The sequence below is a fragment of the Euleptes europaea genome, chromosome 1 (assembly GCF_029931775.1).
Source record: "Euleptes europaea isolate rEulEur1 chromosome 1, rEulEur1.hap1, whole genome shotgun sequence".
Lineage (NCBI taxonomy): Eukaryota > Metazoa > Chordata > Lepidosauria > Squamata > Sphaerodactylidae > Euleptes > Euleptes europaea.
In genome coordinates, this window is record NC_079312.1 from 16533508 (window position 1) to 16552895 (window position 19388).

At 48.0% G+C, this 19388-nt stretch overlaps 1 protein-coding gene across 1 annotated transcript in view; it reads left to right on the forward strand.

Moving 5' to 3' along the window:
* LOC130494067 (uncharacterized) overlaps positions 1 to 18487 on the forward strand; it is a 33707-nt gene extending 15220 nt beyond the window's left edge. The window contains 8 exon segments of the mRNA XM_056867717.1: positions 3437 to 3899; positions 5029 to 5165; positions 6417 to 6512; positions 7587 to 7817; positions 9016 to 9038; positions 11241 to 11359; positions 14935 to 14967; positions 17967 to 18487. Of these exon segments, the coding sequence (XP_056723695.1) occupies positions 3437 to 3899; positions 5029 to 5165; positions 6417 to 6512; positions 7587 to 7817; positions 9016 to 9038; positions 11241 to 11359; positions 14935 to 14967; positions 17967 to 18487 (1623 nt within the window).
* The last annotated feature ends 901 nt before the right edge of the window (positions 18488 to 19388 follow it).

The window sequence follows — 19388 nt, forward strand, 5'->3', positions numbered from 1 at the left end:
GGGGGGGGAGGGTATATTGTGACCGCCGGACAACCACAAGGGTGGTTTCATTTATTGGCTTGAGGCCCCCCCCCCCCAGTGCTCCAGTTGGAAAGAAATTCAGGAGGGGGGTTTGCATAGCCAGGGTCCTGCTGGGTTAATGGTTTCTATTTCCTGTTTTTTGTGTCTCTCTTCAAATCATGATAAACCCTTTTCATCCACACGGATGTCTCGCTCTCCTTTAATTGGGTTTCCAACAAACTGGGTGCTCCTACTTTGTTCTCACCACAACCCTGTGAGGGAAGTTGGGCCAAGAGTTACTGAGCTTCATTGCTGGGGTTGCCAGCTGTGGCCTGGGAAATTCCTGGAGATTTTGGGTGCAGAGCTGGGGAGGGTGGGGTTTGTGCAGGAGAGGGACCTGAGGGGGCATAATGCCATAGAGTCCATCCTCTGAAGCAGCCAGTCTCTCCAGGGGAGGCAATTTCCGTCATCTGCATCTGTAATTCTGGGAGATCTCCAGCGCTCACCTGGAGGCAGGCAACCCTATACTGAGTAGGGATTTGAACCCAGGCCTCATCAGTTCAAGTCTACCACACTGCACTTCAAAGCACTCAGTCTTTACAATCATACTAATGTGTCATCTACAATTCAGGAAGATCTGGTGATAAAGGGACTAAATGAGGTTTAGCGGGGCCTCATCCCACCCCTGCTTGGCCTGCTGGCCACTGAACACCCACCCTGCCAATCTAATGCACCACCACCTTTACCTGCCTGATTCACTCAGTGGTGAGGGGGGATATGGTGGCTCCCCTTCCCTCCCTCCCCTGCCTGCCCCCTCCCACTTGCAGTGCTGCTGCCTCCGCCTGCCTGGTTTAGGGGGCCATGGCATAGGGGCAGAAGTGGTCCCCTTTCCTCCTCCCTGCCTCCCACAGAGTTGGACAATGGGGGGGGTGGCAGCTGCAACTCCACCCACCTACCTGCCAGGCTCACGTAGTGGTGGCACGACTGGGTGAGGGTGGCAGGCCTTCTTCTCTTCTCCTGCCTGCCTGACGCCACCACTGCTCCTTTCTTCTCCAAACTGACAACCGAGATCTCATAACGTATTACTTGCTCTGAACCTTCAGGGACTTTCTTTACTGCGCCCCCCCCCCCAATTTTGTAAAAGAGGCGATATATTCCACTCACCTTGTCTCTGCTGCCTTTCTCCCAAAGGTGGACCCACAGCAGTTTATATCACCCCTCCCTTCCATTTTATCCTCACAACAACCACATTCCCGAGAAAGAGGTTAGGGTGAGGGTGTGTGACTGGCCCAATGCCAACAAGCAAGGATTGGAACCCGGGCCTCATAGATTCTAAGACCCTCGAACCACTATACCACACAGGCTCCGATAGGTGAGGGAAGTTAACCCCTCTTTGTTTTGTAAAGGAGGGGATATTTCCCACCCTCCCTGTCTGTGCTGCTTCCCACCTTCCTGGCTTCTCATGGTTAAACCTTTGATTCCATTGCAAAGAGCAGAATTTCTGGGCCTAATCTGGGCCAGGATCTTCTGATTCCCTTCATTTTGGGCTCTACAAGTCCTATCAAAATCCAGAGGCTGGTGATGAGTTCTAAGACCCCCAGCTTTATTTTCTGATGGACCGATGCAGAGGGGTTGGAAGGGCAGGATTGAAGAGTTTCTGTGGCGTCTGGGAGCAGAAAGGAAGTTAATGGAGGGGTCAAAGGAGAAACGTCCCTTGTTCAGAATGAAGAGAGGTGGGGGATTTTGGCGGTGGAGAGCCGGATAGAAGGGAGGTGGCTTGAGGGGGACGTAGAAAGACCAGAGCAAGCGCAGAGAAAGTTGCAAGGAGAGAGGTGACCGCAGCAGGACCCAAACTTTGGGGGAAGGGGAAATGCCGGGTTTTTTTTTGTAATGTTGTAAAGGAAGGAGCCTGGCAAGAAGTTGAAGATGGGGAAAGCAAAGGAGAGAGAAGAGGCAAAGACGAAGCCAAGGCCTCGTCCTCCTTCAACATGGACGGATGAGGATGCTGTCATTGAATGGGGAGGGGGTGGAATGAGGGCTCTGGGCTGGCACCCATATGCGCAGGATTCTTCAGTATTCTGGCTTTTATTTTTGTCTACATTTACACTGAATTCCTGCTCATGTGCAATTTCCTTGCCTTGATGCTCTGGGGAGGCCTTTCGTCCACCCACTAACTGAGGCCTTTAAAAAAAGTTGGTACCAGATCAACATAGTTTTAAAAAAATTAAAATATTTATATCTCCTGCCTATTGCAACAATGTACTTGTTCCCAGATTTATTTTTTAAAAGCAACTCTCTAGCCCTTTTTGTTTCAGTTATAAAGAGCAATGTGCAGCCAGTCCCATTCGGGGTCGGGGGATTTACACCTTGGTGTTGATTTGGAAATGGGCAGATGCAGGGACATACAAAAACATAGGACAGTGATTGCCCATAGGAAATGCATGATTGCCCATAGAGAAACAGGGAAACTACACTTGCCAATAGAAAATCCCAAAAACTAAGGACAGCGATTGCCCATAGGGAATGCATGATTGCCCATAAGGAATACATGATTGCCCATAGAGAAACAGGGAAACTACACTTGCCAATAGAAAATCCCAAACACTAAGGACAGTGATTGCCTATAGACAATTCATGATTGCCCATAGAGAAAAAGGGAAGCTATGCTTGTCAACAGAAAATCCCAAAAAATAATGACACCTATTGCCCATAGACAATACATGATTGCCCATAGGGAATGCATGATTGCCCGCAGAGAATCAGGCAAAACACACTTGCCCATAGAGAATAAGGCAAAACACATTTGCCCATTGAGACTAAGGGAGACCACACTTGTCCATAGAGAAACTGATAAACTACGCTTGCCAAGAGACAATCCCAAAAACTAAGGACAGCAATTGCCCATAGAGAAACAGGGAAACTGCAATTGCCAATAGAGAATCCCAAAAACTAAGGACAGCGATTGCCAATAAATACATGATTGCCCATAGGGAATGCGTGATTGCCCATAGGGAATCAGGCAAAGCACACTTGCCAATAATCTGAAAACTAGGGACAGCGATTGCCCATAGAGAATTGCCCACAGTGAATGCAGGATTGCCCTTAGGAACTAGTGGAAACCACACTTGCCAATAGAGAATAATGTACACCACGCTTGCCAATGGAGAATAAGGGAGATCACGCTTACCCATAGAGTCAACCCATCTCTTGTTGGGTCTTCCTCTTTTCCTGCTGCCTTCAACTTTCCCTAGCTGGCATGATTGTCTTTTCCAGTGACTCTTGTCTTCTCATCATATGTCCAAAGTACGACAGCCTCAGTTTAGTCATTTGAGCTTCTAGGGTCAGTTCGGGCTTGATTTGATCTCAAACCCACTGGTTTGTCTTTTTGGCGGTCCAGGGTATACGTAACACTCTCCTCCAACACCGCACTTCAAAGGAATCGGCTCTCTTCCTCGTCCAGCTCTCACGCCCATGCACAGAGGAGGGCTGTTTGGGGAGGGACAGCGCCACCTTCTGGCCGATGTTTCCACACCTGAGAGTGATTTGCAGGAGGGGGCTCGCCCCGTCGCTGCTCCGAAACGCGCGAAAACCAAACCAGTTCCCCTCCTCTTCCTCCCTCCCGGGAGCCATGGCGGCCGGGGGTCTCGTCCAGGAGCTGTGCGAGGAAGCCTCTTGCTCCGTCTGCCTGGACTACTTCAGGGACCCGGTGACCATTGCAGAGTGCGGCCACAACTTTTGCCGCGCCTGCCTGACCCGCAGCTGGGGGGCGTCTAGGGCAGAAACGTCCTGCCCCCAGTGCAGAGGGAGAGCGCAGGAAGGGACCCTCCGGCCCAACCAGCAGCTGGCCAACTTTGTCCAAATAGCCAAAAAATTCACCCTTCAGGAGGGAAAGGAGGCAGGTGGGAAGGGGGGAGAAGGGAAGAGGGGCGTCTGCGAGAAGCACCAAGAGCTCCTGAAGTTTTTCTGCAAGGAGGACGTCGCCCTCCTCTGCGGGGTCTGCGGCAGATCCGAGGAGCACCAAGACCACCAGGTGGTTCCTCTGGAGGAGGCTTTCCTGGAAAACAGGGTAAGTGAGAAATGGGTGGAGGGAGGCTTTCTTGCATCCTTGTTGTGTGGCTTTGAACATTTCACACTGGCGCAAAGCTCTCTCACGCTTGTGGTCGTGGCCGCTTGCTGGCCTGTCACTATTAATATAATATCATATAAAATTGATACAATATTATATTATCCCCCCCATCACAAATTGGCTCGCAAAGCAGCAGCAAGTAATAAACGGATAAAAAAGGCGCTTGAGGAGGAAGAAGAGTTGGTTTTTACACGCCAACTTTCTCTCCCACTTAAGGGAGAATCAAACTAGCTTACAATCACCTTTCCTTCCCCACAACATTTGGATCCACCTTTGGAGGCTTGTCATAATAACCCCCCAGGGGTGCACTTTTCAAGAAAGGAGTGGGGTGTTAGGGGGCTTCTCTGGAATGCTGCTCATGGAAGCTCAAAGCAGGTGCAGGGAGAATGGGGTTTACCTGGAACCAGGAGTTGTGATTCATTCATTCATTGACTTCCAAATGAATTTGAGGCTTAATAAAATCTTGTGTAACCCCAGTTTCTTTCACCAACCCCAGCTGAGGGGAGACAATATGGGACCTGGTTGATTAGTGGAGAGAGTGTATGATAAAAAAGAAACCGGGGGGGGGGGGGCCTCCAGCCCACTGGCCTCCACTTCCTCTCTTAGGGGATGGCCAGGAGGCGAAAAAGGCAACAATTCCCAGACCCTCCAATCACCGTTAACCATTTACAAACAGAAGTTAATTTACAAGTAGGGTTTACTCCAGTGAAGAGGGGTGGGGAGTCAAAGCAGGACACCTGGATAATAAACTCAGATTAAGGGAACACAACTTAAGGTGGAAACCAAAAAGGTCTTGACCAGCCCTCCATGGTGGTGCTGCTGTTGGGGCTCTTGTCGTGGCTGCAGATCTCTGTTTCTTTGTTTTGGGCATCAGGCAACCGTGGCTGCTGGAAGAGGGAGAGTTTGCCAGAAGCACCAGGAGCCGCTGAAGCTCTTCTGCAAGGACGACAAAGCCCTCATCTGTGTGGTCTGTGACCGATCCAAGGAGCACAGAAATCATGAAACCCTTCCTCTTGAGGAGGCCTCCCAGGAGTACAAGGTGGGAAATCAACAAGGTGGAGGCTGGTGGGGAAGATCCGTGGATCCTTCCCTTCTCCTTGGTCTCTTTGTGGAAAAACTGCTTCCAGTTTCTTCCTCAGCCTCTGGGCCCAAACACCTCTTTGCTGCCTCCTTTCTGGCTTGGTGCCCCCTAAGGGCATCGCTGTCTTCCCCCCTGCTGAGGCTAAAGTGGGGTGATATGATAAAGTAGAGAGACTGACTCACTTCCTGTCTGGCTGTGTTGACGTGTGGCCAGCTGGTTGCATGGCTGAGCTATGAGGGAGGCAGCCGCCTGACCCCCAGTTTTAACCACCGCCCACCACGGCTTTCTCACGTTCAATTGCTGCCCTTGAGTTGCCTGGGGCGGGGGGAGAATATGTGCAGGTTTGGTACCTGTCTGTGTCCCCCACTTGCAAACAGTAGCTGTGAGGTAACAGTTTCAATCAGGTTTGGGGGGGGGGGAGGGCTACGCATGAAGCTGCCTTATTCTGAGTCAGACCCTTGGTCTGTCCAGGTCCACTCTTGACTGGCAGCAGCTCTCCAGGGACTCAGGTGGAGGTCAACTGCTGCCTGTTGATTTCAACTGGAGATGCTGGAGAGTAAACCTGGGACCTTCTGCATGCCAAGTGGATGCTCTCCCACTGAGCCATGGCCCTTCCACTGCATTGTGGCACCATAAGAAATCCTTTCCCAACCCCCAGTTGTGGTTACTTCCACACAGAGTTTTCCTGCTTTCGTGTGCTCTTTCTTGACATAACATAGCCAGAGAGAGTTTGGGAAAGTGTGGAATGGAAGGTATGCATTTCCTCCACCATCCCAAATCCAGTGCCATTTACTTTCCTGCCTTCCATTCTCACCCTCCCCCCTCAAATGAGCTTTTGTCATTTAACAAAAATTCTCGCTCCTGGGTGTATTTATACTGACTGAATATTTTTAATGCAAAAAACTCTCCTGAGGTAGGGCGTGGGGTGGACTGGTGGGCAGGAGGGTGAAGCATGGAGTACATCTCCATGCCACAAATTTCTTTGCACCTTTGCATTCTTGGTGGGTATCAGAAGAAACTGGGGCACCATCCCCATAAGGAAGCTACTACCTGTGTTCAGCATATGGGAAATGTTGTTGAAGATCTTGTTATGGACACAGGGCACTTACATTTAGTTAAGCCCTTACTTGACCATTTTGCTTCTCCTATGTTTTATAATAAACTTCTAAAAAAGGAACCAATTTCACTTTTGGGTTTCTCCTCCCCCAGGATCAGTTCTGCAACTGTCTGGAGAGGCTGAAGAAGGAGAGAAAAAGAATTGTGGCATGTAAAGCAGGCGTATTAAAGGAAAGCCAAGACTTGCTCGTAAGTGTCACTATGGCTGGGAAGTGACATAGAACTAGTATTGTGGGGGGGGGGATCAAGTAAAAATAGCAGAAAAGTCAACCCCTCGAGGCAAACATCCCCCCTCTTCCAGTTTGGAAATTCCGTGCACAGATGGTCAGTATTCAAGCAGACCAGGACTCCAAAGGTAGACTTAACACTGCAATTCTAAGCAGAGTTGTACCCAGGCAGTGGGGCTAAGGATGGTGCAGAACTGCACACCCATGGTGCCCCTGCCACTCACTGCCCTCTGACGCCCTAGGCAATCACCTAGGGCTGCCCTGTGAGTTGGCTGCCCCTGGTTGTTCATCCAGATCTAGAACGTTTTGTTTTGTTATTGAGTGTTTTTGTTTAGAGCAGAATCAGTTGACTCTCCAAGGTGCTCTGTGCTTTGGGGTAAATCCTGGGCAATAAACCTATGTGTTGATTCTCCATTTGTGTGCATCCACCAACAATGCAAGCCAGGAGAAGTCCCTGAAAAGAGATGAGGGTTCTCCCCCCCCCCACCAAGAAATGCTGGGTAGAAGTGCTGATAAGTGCTCCAACAATCACGAACTGGGCCAAGGATTGTTCAGCCATTCTAAGTGGGAAAGTACTTGGAATACTCAGTAGCGTGTTGATCTTTTCTCCTGCGGTTTTTTCTTGCCCAAAATGCAGCCAGGGAGACCAAGGGAGGGGAAGGGGCTTCTCAGTTCTTTTCTCCGCAGTGGTATTTCTACTCAAACATCATATATTTTCACCTTTTGGGAAGTGGGGGGTCAGCATATGGAATGTCTTTTTTGGGGGAAACAAATGGACTCAAGAAGTCCCTTCTACTCTCTGCTGCAGACATCGTCCTCTGTGGCTGAAAGAACCTCCCCAGTAGTTGGAGTGAGATGTACTTTGGCCCTCAGCATGGGTCCATGGGAATCTTTCCTTTTCCCTGCCAAATGTTGAGGAGATCTCTGTGAAAGGCCAAAGTGCCCTTCTGATAGTAATCTCCTAAAGTCGATCTTCCACTGCAAAGACCAGCTGTGTTTGTTATGTTGACCTGATTTCCTTTTCTTTATATCTCAGAAGCAAACCACAGGAGAGAAGCAAGAGACGGTAGCCAAGTTCAGGCAACTACACTCATTTCTGGAGGAACAAGAGAAACTTCTTCTGGCCCAGATGGAAGAGGTGGAGAAGGAGGTGGCAAGAAACAGGGTCCAGCACCTGGTCAAACTCTCTGAGGCTCTTTCCTCTCTGGACAACCTCATCCAGGAGATGGAGGAGAAGAGTCAGCAGCCGGCCAGTGAACTCCTGCAGGTAAGAGAGTGGCAGGAACAGCCCAGGCTCCCCTTTGGGAGGAGGCTGCCTCCAAACTCTTTCTGTGCCTCCTTCTCTTAGGCAGGAAGCAAACAAGCCCCGTTTGTGTTTCTAGCAAGTTTTAATCTCCGTGCATGGGCTGCTTTCCCCTCTGCCTCATTACATCTCCAGCCAGGAGCAGGCTGCAAGAAACTATCAAGCAGCCATGCAAATTCCACCCCCTGGAAATGCCGCGTTTTTGTGTGTCTGGGGAACTACATTCAAGTCATACCAACCACCAGAAACGAGGGTCATAGGCAAGATATTTACAGCAAGATTTAAAAGGAGGATGTGCATGTTGGGGTGAATGTAGCTCATACTTGTTGCTTGAAGATTGGTGCATAAAAATGAATGCACGCACACAAAAGCAGCAACAAATGGTAGAGGAATGGCATCCGCACACCCGTTGCTGGCACTGCTGTGCCTGCTACTGCCAACCCGTCACTTATGTGCAGTTGTGACGGCCTTTGTGCCCAGACCCCTCTTTCCTGGCTGAGTCGTGTTGCTGTGCTGCAGGGAAAAGGGGGGAAGCCTTTTAAAGTGCTGAAAGGTGACAGAGTTTAGTTCTTCTCCTCTCAGTCCCTGTGGCCACCATCCCCTCCCCCCCATCTGAGGGCTTTTCTCAGGCTTTAAAGGAAAGGACAATGGCTGCAACAAGGACTTTATTTACAAGAAAATGAAAGCTGGGGACCACCATGTAGTTACAATGCTACTGGAATTTAGCTTTTTTTTTTTTTAAAGCCTGGGAAATGCTCTCCAGTGACAAGAAAGGAAATAACAGCGATGCGGGGCTGATGCAAGTGAATTGCTGTGAATGTCTCAGCATCCACAGGTGGCCACAGAAGCTTCTTGGAGGGCTTCCTGCCTTCCATGTGAGGAAAAATCCTTTTGGGAAAGTAGCCACTGTGGAATCGTCAAAGAAGATCACTAACTCTCCTCTGAAATGGCTCCACTTTGTCTTCTAATATTAACCTCACAAGGATCTTATCCCACTTTATGGAGATGCCCCCCAGCCTTTGAGCTGGGGGGTCTCCTAGCTGAACACAGGAGAAGGGCCAGAGTGCAGAATCTCCCAGGGTCTGAAGGGGTCTTCCTGGTGTGGCCTTTTAGCAACCATTGAGTTTCCTCTTCTTTCTCTCTCTCTGCCATTTTTCTTTAGGATGCCAGATGCACCTTGCAGAGGTAAGTGGTTCTTGCTCATTAACCTCCTTAACTTTGGGAGGGCTCTGGGTATCTTGTGAAGAACATGGTCCTTCAGGATGGTGGCTGAGGCCCAAGTCGGGTGCAATTGAGATCGTGGATCTCCATCCATCCGTCAGTGGCAAGCAGCTTAAACACAGAGTCTCATCAACAGGAAATCATGAAGTAGTATTGGGGGGGTGGGTCTGGATTGACACCTAGCTGAAAAATCTCTGGAAGAGGGGTCCCCAACCTTTTTGAGGCTGCAGGCACCTTTGGGATTCCACCCTGGTGTGGTGGGCGCAGAATGGCTGGCACAAAATGGCTGCCACAGGAGGTGGAGCCAGCCACCAAATGGCTGTTACTGCTTACCTTCAGTCACTCAGTGAAGATCCTTGTGTTGTGAGAGGCAGCTGCTACCAAAGCTACATTTAAAAAAAAAAACTCCAGAAATTCAGGGTTTGAGTCTCCTCAGCTAAATTCGCTCCACAAAATGGCAGTTTGGAAACTTTATTTGGCCCGTATAATGCCTTGGTTGGCATCAGAGCTGGCTATGGGGGCACTTGAGAGGTGAATACGGTGATGACAACCCGGCCAAATCTGATGTACTCTGGAGGGTTGGGTGAGACGACACATGAGGAAGCAGGGGTTGGTGTGTTTGTGTGCCGTGTTTCCATAAGTATTCCTGCAACCACATAGCACTTAAATGTACTGCTCCTACTCCGATTACTTCTTGGCTGTTTCCACACTGGCAGCCCTGGTAGCAACAGGGCTTCCGAAATAAAAAATTTGTCATGCTGAGCAACCCATAAAGGGGAACACACAGCTAGTGATCAGAAAATTCGCACCTCTGCTTTAAGTCTCCCCAGGTAGTTTCAGAGGAAGAATAATTGTCATGTGATATTATTGGGCTCGAAGTTTCCACGCCTCTCACCAGGGGCAAATTATTAAAAGGAACAGAAGGAAGCACACTTCCGGGTATGGTGATGCCATGTGACCCGTTTCCTTCCACCAGCTCTCAGCCTCACTCTTGAGAACATAAGTAGAGCCAGGTGGATGAGACCAGTGGTCCATTTAGTTCAGCATCCTGTTTCACACAGTGGCCAAGGGATGCCCCTGGATGGCCAACAAACACAGCACAGAGGCCGAGGCCCTCCCCTGCTTCTGCCTCTTAGCAGCGTTATTCAGAGGTTGGCTTTCTGTGGCTGTGAGTAAAGAAGTTTGTCCTTTTTGTCTCTGCCGAACCTATTTCTCAACACTTTCACTGAGTGCTACTGAGTTCAGGTATTACGGGAGAGGGAGAAAAAGGCGGGAAGACACTGAACCTAATTCTGCCCTCCTTTTTCTCCTCACAACATCCCTGTCTGAGAAAAAGAGGGACTGGTTTAAGGTCACCCAGTGAGCCACATGGCTGCATGTGGGATTGAACCAGGGTCCGACAGTCACAGGACACCGGAAGCTGCTGAATACTGAATCAGACCATTGGTCCGTCAGAGTTAGTACTTTCTGCTCAGAGCGGCAGTGGCTCTCCAGGGTCTCTGGTAGAGGTCTTTCACCCCACCTAGTACCTGATCCGTTGACCTGGAGATGCCAGGGATTGAACCCAAGACCTTTTGCACGTCAAGCAGATGCTCTTCCCCTGAGCCACAATCCCTCCCCCAACTCTAACCCTAAACTCCAGAGCTCTAACCGCCCCAGCTTTCTTTTTCCTCGACTGGGCATTTGCAAGGCAGATCTGGGCAGGGGTTGTGGGGGTTGGTGTTCTGAAGGCCCAACTTGATGTTTGCTTTTTTCAGAGTCGGGTCTGGGTTCCCCTAAGCCACACAACAACTTTAGGGAATGAAGCAGAGCCTGTAGGGCCTTGAAATGCCTCTGTGGGGGAGGAAGGGCTCCCCCCCACCGCACAATTTCAGCACAGGAAAGTGGCTGGGGCGTTGACAGGAGCTCTTCCTGTAGTGGTGTTCTGAGCCCAAACAAGCTCTATTTCATTTTTTATTAACCATTCCCCTCAGCTGCTTTGTGGCTTTGTGGTCTGAGGAGCTATAGTGAGGTGGACGTTGCCCTCCAAAGAGCCCCCATCTTGCTCTACATTCAGCCTCTGTCTCTCGGCTTTCTGCCGATTCCTTCTTCTGTTTCTCAGATCTGCCTGGGGTGTAGTGGGATTGAGAATTGGATGGATGGTATTTTTACATGATTTTTCTCAAGGTACAAAAAAAGGGAGGTGTTTGAGGATCCAGTGGCTTTTCCCCTTGCACAGAAGTGGCGCATCTGGGACTTCTCCGATCTAAATCTATTTTTGGAGGGTATCAAGAAGCAATTCAAAGGTAATGAAGAAACGCTGCAGGGATTTCAGACTGGACATTAGCTTGGGACAGATGTGTTTTAGGCTGCTTATATTGGGATCCCCAACCTTTTTGAGCTTGGGGCCACCTTTGGAATTGAGACACAGCATGGTGGGCGCAGCCACAAAATAGATGCCACTGGAAGTGAAGCCAGCCACAAAATGACTGCTGCAACTTGTCTTCAGTCACACAGGGAAGATCATAGAATCATAGAGTTGGAAGGGACCACCAGGGTGATGTGAGAATTTTCCAACTGAGGTGGGGGGGGGAGAATTTCCCCCCTCCTCCCTTTGGTTCGTTGTATTTGGACTTCCTGCCCACTTACTCACCAAAGCAATGACCAGGGAAAGATAAAGATAACACAGACCGTGCACACAAGGCACCTTTCGATAATTAGAAAACTTTTACATAGAACACAACGTTATGATAGTGAACCAGACATTTATTAAGCTTACAAGAAATATAAGGCAAAGGAAACAACAATACGTAACTGAATATAACAATTAACAAGCTTACATACATTGGACATACAAACAGTTAGCAGAGATCTCTGGATCATTCCAAGAAGGAGACAGATGGCAATCAGGCCCGGGTCTCCTCCTTAGAAGGACCCCGAACTGGAATCTTGGAAGACATTTTATCGGCTAAACTGTGTGTGAGAGAGAGGGTTTAAAACAGCCCCTCCTTGCAAATTCTCCCAAAGATGAGCTTTTCACAGCCAGATTTAAAAGGAGGATGTGTATATTGAGGTGAACGTAGCTCATACTTGTTGCGTGCAGTTTGGTGCACAAAAATGAATGCACACACACAACGGCAGCAACCAGTGGTAGGGGAATAGCATCCACACACCCGTTAGTGGCACTGCTGTGCCTGCTGCTGCTGCCAACCTGTCACTTATGAGCAGTTGCGATGGCATTTGTGCCCAGACCCCACCTTTCCCTGCTGAGCCATATTACAACGCTGCAGGGAAAAGGGGGAAAGCCCTTTAAAGGGCTGAAAGGTGACAGAGTTTGGCTCTTCTCCTCTCAGCCCCTGTGGGCCCAGCATCCCCCGCCCCCATCGGAGGGCTTTTCTCAAGCTTTAAAGAAAAGGGCCATGGCTAGATTGTTCTAGTGTTGTAGCATTATAATGATATGTTGCACTAATATTTGGCTTTTAATTTAAAAGCAATAAAGTGCAGGCTGCAACAAGGACTTTATTTATGCTTAGTCATCCTGACATGGCTCCTGTATTGCATCAGCCACCTGGTCATAACCGGATCAGGCCAGCTCCCTCTAGCTCTCAAGGGACTTTCCAGGCTGAATGCATCATTACTAGATCCATCTGATCTAACCTGCACTTGTCAAACTAATCTGACAGCCTTGTAATCTTATTAAGCAAGGGCGTGTTGCATATAATAGCTGACTAAATCTCCTGTTATCACACAGTATTTCAACACGCAGCCACAAAAATTCCTTTTGTTATTTTTATACATATTTTTCTTATGCTCACATAGACAAATACTTCCAGTTCACAGAATCATCATTATAAACAAAGAAAATGTTTGAAGTGGAGCCTTCCTCTGTTTCTTTGATCTGCCTGGGGCGGGGAGAGATTGTGAATTGGGTGGATGGTATCTTGACATGATTTTTCTCAAGGTATGAAGAAAAGGAGGAGTTTGAGGATCCAGTGGCTTTTCCTCTTGCACAGAAGTGGTGCATCTGGGACTTGTCTGATCTAAATCTCTTTTTGGAGAGCATCAAGAAGCAATTCGAAGGTAATGAAGAAACCCTGCAGGGATTTCAGAATGAATGTTAGCTTGGGCTAGATGTCTTTTAGGCTGCTTATATTGGGGTCCCCAACCATTTTAAGCCCATGGTCCCCTTTGGAATTCAGACACAGCATGGTGGGCGCAGCCACAAATTAGCTTCCACTGGAAGTGGAGCCAGCCACAAAATGGCTGCTGCAGCTTACCTTCAGTCACACAGAGAAGATTCTTCTGCTGTTGGTGGCAGAAGCTGTTAAAACAATATTTTAAAAAAGCTAACCAGCCAATCAGAAGCCTTGCTTGGCAAAAGTGCCACCTCGAGTTGGCCTTTTCATTAAATACTTGACAGACACCAATAAAGGGATTGGTGGGTGCCATGTTGGGGACCCCTGGCTTATATCATTAAAAGACACAGGAATAGGAGGAGTGTGTGTACGAATTAGGTAATTCACCGTGGAAAGTTTTCTGTTCAGATTTCTCCTGCAACTTTCGTTCTAAATTGCATTGTGTGGATTTTCTCAAAATTATTTTCTGTTGCTTTTCTCTAGTCATTTGTGTCTGTGGACTGGCAAACTGGTTGGTAGTTGTGGAATGAGCACCTAAAATGAAAGGGAAGGGAAGGAAACTGCCCTTCAGGGCATCCTCATTTAATGGAGAGACCCACCCCATCCCTTTCAGGAATACCTACCCCCTTTCTCATTGCAGCTTGTCTGTGGCCAAATTGGACCTATCGAAACTGGTCTCTTTGACTGAGTGTGAGTGTTTGCTTGAGCATGTAGTAGCTGAGCCCACAGAATAGTCTCAGGGGAACTGATAGCGCTGTCTCAAGCAGATTTACACCCTCCTAAGCCAATTTAAATCAGCAGAGTTAGAAGGGGGTAAGTCTGCTTAGGATGGCACTGCTGTATGGAATCATCAGGTGTCTGGCTTTAAGACTGAAGGTTGCTCTGTGGAGAGTGATTAAGTGTTTGATCTTGATTGGTGGGGGAGGTCTTTTTAAGGCATTAGCCTCATCCTGGCAACAGCTGGTCTTTTTGCTCTTTTAGAGAGTAGGATGGTTTTAATTGCATGTTATAAATTCAGAGCATTTTCTTTATTTTTTCCAAAATAAATTTCACTTTACAGTACAGGTGAGAGGAGCTGTGCATGTTGTGAATGCAACTTTCCTGGGAAAGAACCAAAGGCTGGAGAGATAAGGCTTTGGCAAAGAAAAGGTCTTGACCTTATTATTAAAAGAACTTCATCTTACCCATTGGGAGTCTGAAGGGGCTGTCGTTAGCATTTCAGACATGGGCGAGAGGTTGTCAGTCGATACAACTGCAGAACCTCTTTTTGGAAGGATCCTAAGTTTAGCTGGAGTGGACCCTTGGGCCTCAGTCCTTAGCATGCTTTCTGTGAAGTGAATCTCCAGTCACTCAAAGTGATTAGTAAAAAGAAATGTGAATATTTCCACACAAATAAAATTTGGAATCCACCCCCCAGAAGTAGGTGTTACTTAACCTTTCAGCCAAAACTTAGAAGAAATATGTACGCGTGTGCCATCAAGTCACAACCAACTTATGCAGACCCCAGAAAGAAATATTCAAGGCAAGTGAGAAGCAGAGATTTCTTTTCCCATTGCAGAATCTTTGATCTCCCAACCAAGTACCAACCCTGGTTAGCTTTTGATATCTGATGCGGTGGGGCTATACCATGGCACCTTCCCTCCCTGAGAGAAAAAGAGGCCATATTATTAACTGATGTTTTTGTCACAAGATTGGTGATAGGTACAAGGATCTGCTGCTCACATTCATTTCTTTTGCTTCTTCAGACACTCTGGATTCTGGATTTTACTTGCAGAAAGGTAAATGTTTCTTCATACACCGATCAATTATTTCTTAACTAAAAAGCTTCACCTTACAATATGTGTTCTTCTACTTGGTGTTTTTCCAGAGATATCATTACTGGACGCTCTTGTTTTGTTCCTCAACATTTCTCCCTCCCTGCCACGGCCAGTTCCTTCTTGTTCTGAGGAGGTCTGTCAGGGTGAAAGAGAAGGTGGACTCTTGAGGGGATGAACTGCCTCCTTTCACCTACCTGACGCCATGTTGAAATGACGGGAGGCCCTTGAGGACCTTTCAGAATCCTGCCCATGAGAGACCCAGACCAGGTTGGGAATCCCATTTCTCTCAGTGGATTTCTCTACCTGCTTTTCAGGTTTCCCTCATTTTCAAGGTGCTATAAATTGTGTATTGGATCCACTGGTTTGTGGAATGGCAGTGTATAAAGGCAGAAGTCCAGCGTGCCCTGGTGTTGTTTTCCACTTATTCACACATAATTTGTATTTGATGTTTGGGAGAAGAAGTGGAACTACGTGCCTGTCACTCACAAGCCTCCTCTTCAGCTCTTCCGCCTCCCCAGCTGTCACTCAGATGCACACTTCTGGGCAGGAGGAGGCTTTCTTCTGAGTATATTTTAGAGCGAATTCAGAAAGAAAGGAGATGTTTGCAGGACGAATGCTGGCTTAGATCCATTTTGCTCCCTTCTGCATAGGGTCAATTATTGGCTGCTGTTGGTCAGTTATTGTCTGTTTATATAAATAGGTTTTCAAACAGAATGGGGGTATATTGAAACATATCAGTCCTTTCCCAAAGCTTTTAGTAATGTTGCAGAACTGGTTTTTGGAGAGGTAACTCCTGGATATTGGATGTATGTGTGCGTTCAAGGCAGCAAAGTTCTACCTCACTGTAAAGTTACCTCTGCTTTAAAAAGTTTTTACCCTTTGGTGCTGCCAAACTTGCAAGCATCAGAATAGCATTTTCAAGGCTCTGCAAAATATATGTGAGGCAAGGAAACCCGTTCTTGATGCCTAAGGATGTTTGTTTCTTAGCTGAGTTCCAGAATTAAAGTCTTTGTATTCTTCTGCCAAAGGTGACTATTGAGGCATCCATTTTTCCAGCCCAGGTAGGTCATGCTTGAAGTTTGATAGCTCTGTGATGGTAACTCCAGTGCAGAAGGACTTCCAATTGGTAATATTGCAGCTCTTTTTAAACTGCCACTGAGGATACCATAAGAGAGCTTAGTTTTTGCAGAGCTGTCAGTAAGTGCTTCCACAGGAGCAGGGAGGGGACATGAATCCAATACCAAGGATATTTCTGTAAATTCTAGCTTGATCCTGGCCATCTTCTCACAGGTTATTAGCCCTGGGTTCATCCTTTTGGGGAAGTGGTTCCCCCCCCCCCTGCTTCCTAACCACATTTGTGCACCTGCTGGGATTTCCCAGGTTTTCTCTGATCTTTCTCAAACCTGGATTGCGGTAAAGCTTGGATGTCTACTATGTGGTTAAGAAAATCCAGATTTTCCCACCTATGTAAGCAGCCATTTCCCTGATGCTTTCCTTGTGGTGATCATTTCCTTCCCTCACCTCTGGGGGGATTTTTAGTTTTTTAAATATAGGAAATGGTATTATCATTACATAGATATAATGTTTTACCAATACGTATATCTGATTCTCAGAATTACCAGCCTTCATGAAAAAATAAGTCTCTAGACCTTTCTGTTGTGACAATATACAAGGAAAGGCATCAATATAATGATATGGCCCAATGGAGGGGGGTGGGCGCAGCTGGGGGACTGGAGCAGGGGAAGTGGGAGGGGGAACCTGCCATACAGAAGTCCTATTCTTGTTGCTGCGCTTTATCAGTAGCTTCACCAGCAACAAGGAAACTGCACAAGCCCCTCCCTGTGTGGAAACCACCGCTGAAGCACCTGGGTCTCTCTAGAAGACGTAGAGAATTTCAAGGGAATCTAAATCCTGCTCTGTCTTCCTTCGCCCCAGTTCCCTTTTCTGTGAAGAACAGAAACCATTAGGGAGGTTTTTTTGGTTCAAGGTGTTCTGGGAGACACCTTGAATGACAGCAGAAGAGGGGTAATCATTTTTAGAACAAATAATTGAAGGTTGGGTTGAGCAGAAATATTCTTGGGTTACAGGAAAAAAATGTACAGCCATAGAGGTCCATACAAAACCTCATTATTTATTTTTAAAATTGTCATAGAACATTGTGAAATCTTTCAAGCACACCAGAGGTCTTCATCAGGCTGGCTGTTGCAACCTTTAAAAAGACAGAAGAGTGAAAGGCAGATTGTGCAGGCTGTGGAGTGAGGGTCTGATCTCGCAGGCATCCGCTGAGGGGTGCAGGCAGGACATCAGCTCCACTTTACTGCTGTTGTAATAGTACCTTACAGGACATTCCCTGAGAAGCTGCATTCAGTCCAATCTTTGTTATTTCACTAAAATACATAAACTACTTCAAGTCCATCCAAAATTGTCCCAAATGCCAGCTGAGACACACATCTCCCTGGCAGGCTGAAAGCAATGGCAACTCCCTTCTAGTCTCTCTTTTGTTCAAAGTCAATTAAAGCCAAATTCAGTGGTATTGCCTGTTTTAAGATGTGTCTGGTATCAGGACTGAGAACCATGACCCGTTCAACCCATTCTGTGCCTCTGCTCATTTTCATGTGATTTGGGTGTTTGTGTAAATGCTCTGTCGTGTGATTTCTTATGGGGGGAAATTCGGTGACTGGATTATCCATGGTTCTCTTCTCTCTCAAGGTCCCCTGCTTGGGATACGATGTGGTATTTGTGTTCTTTTGGGTTTTTATTGTTGATTTTATCTGCTTTCTCTGGAAGCTCAGAGGAAGTCTGCTCTGCTGTTTAGCAGCTCAGGAGAAGGCAGGAGAGTCTGTGAAATCCAGGAGGGGGTTGTGAAGAGGTGGGAACAGGAGGAGGACGCAGAAAAGGCCAGAGGGAGAAATCTCCCAGCTGAAAACGCTTCTCTTGTCTCCTCGTTTCCCCCCCAACAGCATGTGTGACTCTGGATCCAGACACGGCCCATCCCGGACTCCTCCTGTCTGAGAACTGGAAAAGCGTGAGAGATGGAGAAAAAGCTCAAGCTCTGCTGGACGATCCTGAGAGATTTTCCACATATACTGCTGTGCTGGGCTGTGAGAGATTCACAGCAGGCCGCCATTTCTGGGAAGTCCTTGTGGGAAGTGAGGAAAGATGGGCTGTGGGGGTGGCCAGAGAGTCTGTGAGGAGGAAGGGAAGGATCACCTTTGGTCCCGAGAGAGGGATCTGGGCTGTGGGGAAGTGGTGTGGGCACTACAGGGCTTCCATAAAAGGACAATACCATCCCCTGTCCCTGACCAGGGAGCCCAAGAGGATTCGAGTCTGCCTGAACTACGCTGGGGGCCGAGTGGCCTTTTTCGACGCTGACCGAGGAGCCCTGATCCACGAGTTCTCCGGAGCCTCCTTCTCTGGAGAGACCCTCCTGCCCTTCTTTTGGGTGAATTCAAAAGCCCACCTCAAGCTCTCTTCTTCTTAAGACCGTTTCTCCACACCAGGAGCATCAATGAGGCCTCTCCGGGCTCCCAATCACCAAAACTGACTGGAGTAAAAGGGAGACATTCCCCTTTTTAAATTGTATCTCATTTCTGAAAGACAAAGTAACACATTTCACTTTATAAGGAATAAAAGGCTTTTTCTCAGGGAGAACTGTGCATAGACTCCCCCCCTCCCCCACCCCTGGGACTCCTCCAGCCTCCATTCCTTTCAAGCACAAGAGGAAGAACTGAAGAACAACACGAGGAAGAAAGAGGCCCCTGAAAGTCTAAGTTAATATTCTGGACTTTCTATTTTCTTTTGCTTTACTGTGCATCACCTGATAGGATTTGCCTCTCTGTTCATCATGGCCTTTCTGAAGGGCGCATAAGACCCTCTCCCTATAAAGGTTGATACATTCATCACAGTTGTGGTTCAGTTATACCACTGGCTGCAAAGATGTTGCTCTTATGATAAAGTTATGTAACCTTGAAAACTGCTGGCTTGAACTTCCGGGTCAGAGAGGAACCGCCGTGGACACGCGTCGGATCGCGCTCCGGCTAAGGGTTGCTGGGGGGCAAAAAAACCTGCCCCCCCTCCAGGCAAGCGGCACCCCTCGGGAAAAGAGGGGATGCTGATTCAGGCGCAGGCGAGCGGGCCGTCCTAGTAGCGGTCCCTGCTGAGAAATCGTCGGAGACCGCTCGGACGGAGAGCAGCTGAGAAGCGGGCGCCATTTTCTTCTACCGGCAGCCGGGACAAGCAGCGGGGATTCTCTGATTTAATCACATCAAGTAACTTCAATCTAGTGAATCTTACTAAATTTCACAACTGAGGTGTCCAACAGTCATTTATTGGGAGGGGGAAAGCATCCTTTTGACTTGCTATAACTCTACTAACAGGATCTG